Source organism: Lolium rigidum, chromosome 2 (assembly GCF_022539505.1).
Source record: "Lolium rigidum isolate FL_2022 chromosome 2, APGP_CSIRO_Lrig_0.1, whole genome shotgun sequence".
Taxonomy (NCBI): domain Eukaryota; kingdom Viridiplantae; phylum Streptophyta; class Magnoliopsida; order Poales; family Poaceae; genus Lolium; species Lolium rigidum.
The window spans coordinates 53,894,000-53,903,858 of NC_061509.1; the positions used below are offsets into that span (position 1 = coordinate 53,894,000).

General features: G+C 47.0%; 1 protein-coding gene across 1 annotated transcript; it reads left to right on the forward strand.

Annotated features, from left to right (window-relative positions):
* Positions 1–2,934: 2,934 nt before the first annotated feature.
* On the forward strand, positions 2,935–6,615 carry LOC124689747 (ABC transporter G family member 1-like; the record flags this gene model as incomplete). Its single annotated transcript, XM_047223225.1, has 7 exons — positions 2,935–3,030; positions 3,139–3,603; positions 3,888–3,974; positions 4,054–4,182; positions 4,974–5,165; positions 5,245–5,331; positions 5,803–6,615. Coding segments are annotated over 7 exons (1,689 nt in total), but the record flags the coding sequence as incomplete, so codon positions are not given.
* Between the last annotated feature and the right edge of the window lie 3,244 nt (positions 6,616–9,859).

The window sequence follows — 9,859 nt, forward strand, 5'->3', positions numbered from 1 at the left end:
GCAACACAGTGCCATAATTAACTTTGTTAGGGCATCTCCAGCGACGCGACGTAAACGGACGCTGAGCGACCGTTTACGTCGGTTTTGACCGAAAATGCGTCTGTCACCCTCTCCAGCGGCGCGACGCAAAGTGACCAGTCGTCCGCGGAGACGCAAACCTGGCTCAAATATGCGTCAGGTTTGCGTCTCTGCGGACGCTGCGCGGACGAGCAAAGTGTCCGCTCGGTCCTCGCACGAGCCCGCCTGGCAGCGAGTCTACATCGAGGGCACCGCTTCGGCGGTCAGCGCTTCCGCGTCTGCGCCGTAGCCTTCGCCATCAATAGCGCGGCTGCCTGTTCTGTGCGCGCACTGGCGGGCGACGGCTGGGCTTCTGCGCCGCCTTCAATGGCATCGTATCCCACGCGCGGCCGCCCTTAAAAGTCCATCAGCCGTGTTCCTCCTTCGCCCACACCTCCACTCGCAACACCACCGCCGCAGCGCTATGGGGAAGAAGAACGACTTCGAGGCCTCCGGCAGCGGCAGCAAGAGGGTGCCGCTCCCCGTCACGGTGGGGAGGCTCATGCACGACAAATGGTTGCCGTACGATGAGGCCTGGTCCGGTGTGCAACTGCCTGGCGGCTGGCGGCTCAGCTGCCGCCAGGTGCCCATCCCTCCAGTCCCTGCGCGCGAGCCTGATTGGAGCGCGGAGATCCGGCGAAGGAGGCGGTACCTGCCGCCGGACCTCCGCGCCGATCCGGCGTACGCCATTGATTCCCAAAGTTGGCGTACGTATCTGTCGACCGAGACGGATAGGAGAAGAAGGGCGGGCTTCATGGGCGACAGGGATTTTCCCTTCGCGGCTGCACCGCCGACTCGTCCACGAAGAAAGGAGGCGCCGACGCGTCGTCAGCAGACGTAGTACAACGACGACGACGGTCGTGACGACGACGATGACGACGCCTACGACGACGAGGACGACTACATCGAGGCGCTCGCGTACCATAACGAGGAGGTGAAGGACGACAGCGACGACTACGTCGCGGCCGTCTTCCACGAATGGCAGCAGGCCATGGCGGAGGGCCGCAATTTCGAGTTCCCGGAGAACATGACGGACGACGAGATGGCGAAGCTCGGCGTCCTCGTCTCCGAGAACGACGTGCCTGTGCAGCCGCCGCTGCCCCGCTTACGCGACCGGCGTCATGCCGCCGTGCCTGTCGGAGGATGAAGCCCTTCGATAGGCGCTACAGGACTCGGCGGCGCCACAACCGCCGCCGTACAACCCCCGGGCTCCTCCTCCACAGCCCGCAGCCCTGGGCGCCTCCTCCACCGCCGCCATAGCCGTATCCCTGGGCGCCTCCACCGCCACAGCCGCAGCCCTGGGCGCCTCCACCGCCGCCACAGCCGCAGCCTCCTCTACCTCCAACACCGGCGGCGCGCCCGGCGTATGCTCCCCCGGATGGCTACTGGCCGTGAGTGATACCGGAGCTCATCGTGCTCGACAGCGACGAGGAGCGGCGGTAGGCGTTAGGGTTTTTTTTTCATGTTTTAACTATGTAAATTATGTTTCATGTGTAAAAAAAAATGATTCGGCCAAAAAATACGTCGTGCCGCTGGAGCCACCCCGACGCAAATGGACGCGCGGTCGACTTCGACCATTTCAATCGACGCAAACGAACGCGCGCGGACGTTAAAATGCGTCATCGCCGCTGGAGATGCCCTTATACCTTTGCCACAGAAGAGAATTTGCCCGTACAGCTACCAGTTTTCGTCGACACAAAAGCATTAGGAGAGTAATAAATATTGCAATTGATAGTGGACGACGCTCCAACCACATTACATTTATAGCATTAGATTTTCGATAAGACCTAGGCACCAGAGTTGCAGGAGTACTGTAGCACCCAATGATTAACTAATTCATTCATGTGTCCTGTCATTTGACCAACTTAAAAAATCATTTGAAATTCAAATGTTACATTTGTAATGGTATAAATTTTATGTTATACTGTATAATTTCAGTTATTATATATTTTAAATTGACAATCTAGGATACACGCCATACTAATAAACCTGACCTGATGAAGTTGTTATACTCATGAAAATGTGCTTTATTTCTCACTCAAAAGAACAAGTGTGGTTTCTACTACAGCAGTCCATATCAACATGACGTATTCTGCCATTATCTTTCTCGAGAAAGGGGCCACGCGAACCACAATTTCATTAAGTAACTGGAGTTCAACACCAAAACACACAGTCAGTAGCACGAAGCAGAACCGCCGGGTACAAGCCACCCAGCAATAGCAAACGCGATCGACGAAAACTAAGAACTAGATCGAACTTGAACTACAAGGTTACAAGATGACTTTTCTTTATAGCACTTGGATGGATCACTGCTCATTATTACAAGGCATAAGAAAGCAAAAAAATGTACATAAACATCACACATCGCCAAGCCTCAAGGTGATGAGGCCCCAACTCAACTGTAGACCTCATGTGCCACCTTGACTAATTTCCTAGCCCCTGTTGCAAATTGCAATAGCCTTTGCAGACCGTCTCTCTGAAGTGTCACCTAGAATTCATAAGTGAAACAAGTAAAGAACAATATTTGTAGGATCTCCATGACAGAACATTGTGAAAACAAGATTATATTTATTTCTCTTTTGCATACTGTCCAAAACATAACAGCATTTCATAATATCAGCACATTTCTAGTATCTACGAGGTAAGGCAGCAAACCATTCCTGATACAGATCATCGAAAGATTCAGGCTTTGAATGTATTACCAGAGCTAGGCTGGAAACGTTTCAAAATATATTTAGCTAGAGGAATGTTGGTTTCATTTTTTAGGAGACACAAGGCTTCAACTAAGAGACACATTCTCGCAAAAAAAAAAAAAAACTAAGAGACACATATGTCAAACATTGCAGATCATTATTGGGTTTTAACCATCAAAGTTAATTTCCTTACCTCGCAGGAAGGTTAGGGCCTGGAGTTACTGAAACCGGGTTGATTCTGATCAATGGCCGCCGAGAGAAGCTTGCCTTTGGAACCTCGGTAAGATAACTTATCAGTTCCAACTTTAAAATGTCTTGACGTGTAGAAGCACACTTCTCAGTTGTTGTATGATCCTGATTCTGTTGGGGACTGATCACTGAACTGAAGGCTTACGTGACCCAAGACAACGTGTTGATGTCCACGATGTCGGTGCGTGAGGCCGTCTATTACTCAGCGCAGCTGCAGCTGCCAGGGACGATGCCAGCGGCAGAGAAGCGCGCACATGCCGACGGCGTGATCCGGGAGATGGGGCTCGGGGACGCCATGGACACACGCATCGGCGGGCGCATGACCAAAGGCATCAGCGGTGGGCAGCGAAAGCGGTTGACCATCTGCGTCGAGATGCTCACGCGCCCGCGGCTGCTCTTCCTCGACGAGCCCACCAGCGGGCTCGACAGCGCCGCCTCCTACCATGTCATGAGCCACATCGCCAGAGTTGCGGCCAGGGAGGGCATGACTGTCGTCGCCGCCGTGCACCAGCCCAGTGGCGACGTCTTCGACCTCTTCCACAGCCTCTGTCTGCTTTCCCAAGGCAGGACCGTCTTCTTTGGAGCAGCGTCAGAGGCCAACCAGGTGATTACATTGCATACGTGCCTCTCTCTCCTTGCAGCAACATCGAATCCACTTTGGTGCCAAACGCCTAGTACAATTGAACTCCATGATTTCCCAGCAGAAAATGGCAGCATTAATCAAGAAAATATACTGCCACGCGTGGGCACCCTAATTGTTGCACACATTGAAGTTCAATTAAGATAACACGCATTCCTGATTCGTAGTTAATTTGATCTGGCATCAGGACATGATCTACTTAAAAGAAAATTGATTTTAAGAGTTCTTTTCGTATTCATTTCTTGTAGTTCTTTACTCAAAGTTGCTTCCCATGTCCACAATTGAGGAACCCATCTGACCACTTCCTGAGAACAATCAACAAAGATTTTGACGAGGTAACTATTATTTGTCATTTCCTTATATCATTTGTCGAATTAAAAACAGTTTTCTTTAGCTATGTGATCCCATATGCAGGAAATTGTTGAAAGTTCCAAAGCTAGGAGAAAAACAGCAGCTGAAGCAATAGACATTCTGACAGATGCTTATCAATCCCCCGCTTATTCAGAAAAAACAACGAACCGAATAGCTGAGATGAAACAGATAGTAAGTTATTTACAAACTCATTTTCCTGAAGAGTAAAGACTTCATTATTTTGGCCCAGACAATGTATGTGATTACAAAACCCACAAAAAATGTTAACTGCAAAATAATTATTAGAATTTTTTTACTCAGTGAAATACTCCCTCTAGTTCATGAAAAAGTGAAGTTCTCGACCTTGACAGTTAGTTTGAAATGCAGTATATGTACATATAATATACACAATAAATATAGGGAATATTTCCTACATGACACCGTTATTTTACGTCATTTGCTAAAATACACCGCCCAATTGTGTCTTTGCCAGGTACCATTACAATTTTGTGAAACATTTGCCAAAACACACCACCTACCCAAAAAGGGAAAGTTTTGCACTTTCTTCAAAAGCAGTCATAGCAAGGTCATCCCAGCCAAAAGTGCAAAATTTTACCTTTTTGGATAGGTGATGTTTTCTGTCAAGGTACCTGGCAAAGACATAATTGAACGGTGTGTTTTGGCAAACGCTAGAAAATAACGGTGTCTTATAGCAAATATAATATGATTCAAGTTTTAACCTTGAATATTTGGGAAAAAATACCATTCAAAGTTTTCAGAGTTCAACTAAAGTTATATGCAAAACTTCACTTTTGTGTGAACTAGAGGGAGTAAGATATTAATTCAGCATTTGTACAACGCGATGTCATTTTTGATTTCAGTGAGCCTGTACCAAACTTCTCGCCATGGAGTATATGGTGCTGAGTTAGCAATATTTACGCATTTAAGACCTAATCGTCATTGTAATATGTGCTACATTGTAGGGTGGAGCTCCATTTAGGAAGAGGGAACAAGCCAGCTTCTCAGCAAAGCTTTTTGTACTCACTAGAAGGTCATTTATAAATATGCACAGAGACATAGGATACTATTGGATGCGTTTGGGTATTTACCTAGGCATCGGCATTTGTCTTGGCACTATATTCTACCAAGTTGGCCACAGTTACAGTTCTATCCAGGTAAATTCAATAACATGATTTATTAGGCAACATAACATTTTATATACCACCAAAATTGATTTGTTCCCCTATTTTGCAGGCTAGATGTGAAGTAATAATGTATACGACCGCACTTCTTACTTTCATGGCAATTGGAGGATTCCCTTCTTTTGTAGAGGAAGTAAAGGTTGATTTCTCTCCCACCAGACTTAATATTTTCATGAGTATTTCTGTCCATACTGAAATAAAAAAATTGAGAGGTATACTGAACTTATTAGGTGGCATCAAGTAAAAACAAACAATATTACTTGTGGCTATCCATGAATTCTTCATCATTTATTTTCCTGACTAAAGTAGTTAACAATATTGCTGAAAGAGAGAAAGGGCTTACTTATCAGAGATACTAGTAAACTACATGATCATTCATAGATGTCAGCAATCAAGTACTGGATAGTGCTATACTGTAATCTTGTCTGGAAAAATATCTTGTTGAAGAAAATGTGCAGATTTGACAGTGTACCAACTTGTTTGACTTAGATATAAAAATATACTTTCTCAGGCGACTTGGAAATAGAAGGTCTGCGCAGATACATATATTTTTTCCTCATGGTCGACGACTAACTCAAGAGTTGGTTGCACATATTTTTCTATTTTGCAGGTATTCAGAAGGGAGAGGCTGAGCGGCCATTACGGCGTGGCCGAGTTTGTCATCTCAAACACACTATCAGCCACTCCATATCTTGCAGTCATCACCCTGATCCCAGGCGCAATGTTGTACTACCTGACAGGGCTAACCAAAGGGGCTGACCACTTTGTCTACTTCGTCATCAACCTGTGCATGTGCACATTGCTGGTCGAGAGCATGATGATGATTATCGCCGTCATCGTCCCGGACTTTCTGATGGGGATCATCGTTGGGGCTGGAGTGCAAGGGGTGATGATGCTCAATGGTGGCTTCTTCCGCCTCCCCAACGAGCTCCCAAAGCCGGTGTGGAAGTACCCTTGCTACTACATCTCATTCCACAAGTACGCAGTGCAGGGGTTTTACAAGAACGAGTTCATCGGGCAGTCGTTCCCGAGTGACCAGCTTATTGAGAAAAATGTTACCATCAGTGGCATTCAAGTGCTCCAGGAGAAGCTGCAGGTGGAGATGGGGTACTCCAAATGGGTCAACATTGCCATCCTTTGTGGAATGATGGTGGTGTATAGGATGATGTTCTTTGCTATTGTCAAGATCGCGGAGGAAGTCAGGACAAAACGAAGGGGAATGAAATGGAAATGGTGTAAATAGATGTCAGCTGATTTCACTTATTTTCTTGTCACGTACAAAACTGAAATTGGCTATACAAAGACGGCATGGTATACGGTTTGTTTGGACTGGAGCTTTCTGACAAAGCAGTCGTAGCTAGTAAGACCTGAGAAGCAGGTGAAGCTGGATAACCCGGTGGTACAATGTATTGTTGTTTTTTTTAATATATATGTAAATTATATTCCACTAAACGTGCTGCTCAGCAATGTTGCTGGCGAGCAAACTGATATCAAAGTCAGGAGCAGTGTCCATCCAGCTAGATGAGGGAGCACTGTCCTGGTAACCAAACTATATATGGGCTATCTTATTACAATCTCGGTGGTAAAATGTATTGTTGTAAATTGTAATGATGCTCTAGTATTATTTCATGATAATTGATTTTTCAAAACCGTTTAACTCTACATTAGTACGAGATTACCTAAGCGTATCAAAACCTATGTGTACCAAAACCGGTGCTGGACAATTGTACGAGAACCACTAGTCAGAGTACCTATCCGGCAAACATTCATGTTCTCATCTACCACCAATATGCGGATACCACGCTGATAAAAACATTGACTACCAAGCACACTCATCCGAATCGATAACATAGCATGGCTATCATTGATAATCGCTGCAGGAAGGAACCGCAGGTACCGGGACCTACGGTTCGTCTTACCTGAACCGCCGGGGCGCCTCCCCCGCTCCTCTCATTGGTGGTCGCAGATGCTGGCTCCTTTTCTGGTCGTCGCGATTGCTGGGCTCCTTCTCTCCCGTTTCCTGCCCGGACGGCGTCCTCGGGCTGATCTTCCACTCCACCGGGCGGTTGCGCGGTAATAAGGAGGAGCATTGGGATAGAGGAGAAGGGACTAGTGGGAGAAGTAGGACTCAGGCGCCGGCGAGGGATTGGGGGTCGGCGTTGGCAGGAAACGAAGAGGAGGCGTCCGGTTCGCCTCGGCAGTGGAGCTCGCTTTAGGTGCGATAGACATACACCAGGTAGCACCCTGCTTGGGCTTCGGTTCACTTGGTGGCTGTGACGACCCAAAACCGGTACCATGAGGATTCCAGCGATCCCGCCGAAATCCGCACGATATCGATTCAGAGACGCCCTCCGACACGACGTGCGCGACGGATCACACACGTGATGCCGGAGGAATTAACACGAGTGGTAGCATTACAACAGGATTACAATAGAGCCCACAAGAAACAGATATATTACAACAACGACTCCAATAAGTCAAGATACAAATATACAATACAAAGATCCAAATCATACAGAAGATCAAATGCGTCCGAGTACGGACAAGATACAAATTGGACTAAGAGTCCTGAAGATAACCGATGGCGTCCATAACCCTGCCCAGGCCAAGCCGGAAGGGTAAACTTGCTAACGTCGTCTTCATCACATCGATCTTCATACCTGCCCGGTTATGTCCCGTAGAAGCAGCAATAAGTACGGGTTCGTACTTAATAAGACTTCAAGACGTATAAGCATTCGTCAACCAGTCGTCCTTTGTACTTGAGGCACGCAGGGGACTTAGAGGACGCAAAAGAAACGTCATAGGCAATATGGTGGGGTTAAGCGGCAGCGCGCGAGCACTAAAAACCTATAGAGACACTCTACAACAGTCGTCTATTAGAGAAGGTGAGAGAGCGCATAAACTAACAGTTCTATACTCTGCAAACATAACACGACCGATGCGTTCCCCATCGCAAGGAGGTACTTACAAGGGCACTCACACGGTTGACAAGTTTTAACCATTTATTATTTAAGTTGCTCTATCTTACTATGCAAGTTATTAGAATTGAAACAACGGAGTGTAAGTTATCTATGGTCGAGTCATACAGCTCCAAGTCGTCCATAACCGCGGACGCGGCTTATCGATAAGATTTAACCACTGCAGGGGTGCCCAAATGTGCCCACACGCACCGATCGTTCCACTTACGACAGGTGGATATCACGGCTCGCACTCTCCTTCACGACAACAATGTCCAGGAAGCCACCTAACCAAGTTGAACCCGAATCGAAGTCCGGCAGTATCTCCGAAACGGACTTAGCTATTTGCGCCTACGGCTTCAGAGAGTCGAGAACACACCAGGGCGAATGACCCGCTTCAGCATCGATGAACGAACGTACCGCATCCTATACGTGCATACCAGAAACAAGGGATACAAGGCACCCAGGGGCTTCCCAAAGTAAAGAAGTAACAGGCTGGCTTGCACGCAAACAACAAATAGTAAAACATGCAAACTAGTTGTGGCCACTGGACAAAGCTGAAGATTTCGGTAGTGGTCGAGGGGAGACCCAATAAACATACCCACGTGTGGTTAGAGCGCTCAGTCTCGGAACGGATAACGAGAACTCGGGTCCTAAGCTTTAAAGAAACACAAGTGAGCCGTCATAAAACGAGCAACTGACTCACCGATGCCTCCGCTTAACAATTAAAGTAACCATGATACCCTTAACAGATATATCCATAAACCATGTGTCATAATCTCCCAACAGATAACCCGATAAGATAACAATAACGGTAACGAGATAAAACAGCACTAGCATGCACTATGACTCGCAAGGCAGACCCGATAACCAAACAACAGCTGTAGGAGGTTGGTGGTTGGTGGTGGCAATATGGCTGCTTGAGGTAACATGTGGAAAGGACACGTGACAAGAACGCAACTTAAGGATAGCATGAGGGAGAAGGCAAAATAAAATAGGTGAGCGACTCCTGCAGGGACAGGAGTATAAGGAAATGCTTGCCTGTTAAAGCTTGCTGAGGAACATCCGGAGAACTTGGCGTAGCTCGCATACTCAACGGCCTATCCGTGAAGAAGCAAAGCACTGGAACAAACATCGGATGCACAACTTACTACTACGGCAAAAGAATCGGCATGATCATGATATGATAGGCATGGCATGGCAAACATGATGCGATGCAACTTATCCATATTAAGCGGAATCGGAACCCCGAACAAACAATTATTAGGTTCGCATTATTTTTCTACCGGCAATATTAGATGTTGATTAGCATGGCAAGACATGGCATGGGTGCTCTAATTCAAAGTTAAACGGAGGGGGAAACCCATAATCGGTATCCGAAATACTCCGCATATTATGTGAGGTGAACATGCACGACTATCAACGTGCGACATGATGCGAGATGCAAACAGATGAATGGATGGCATATTCATGTTCCTTGCATTTTTCTGAACAAATTTCATATAAAATACTTTGAATTTCGAGTTACGGATTTAAAGATATGAATTTCACAAGTTTTAGAGCATTTGCAGAAATTTCAGAAAAAACAGAGAAAGGGAAAACGTTTTATACCAGAGAGGGCTAGCCACAGAGGCTGATGCGCGGGACCGGGGTTGCTGATGGGGCGGCTGACTGGACTGCAGCTTCTGAGACGTTTTGCACCGGAGAGAG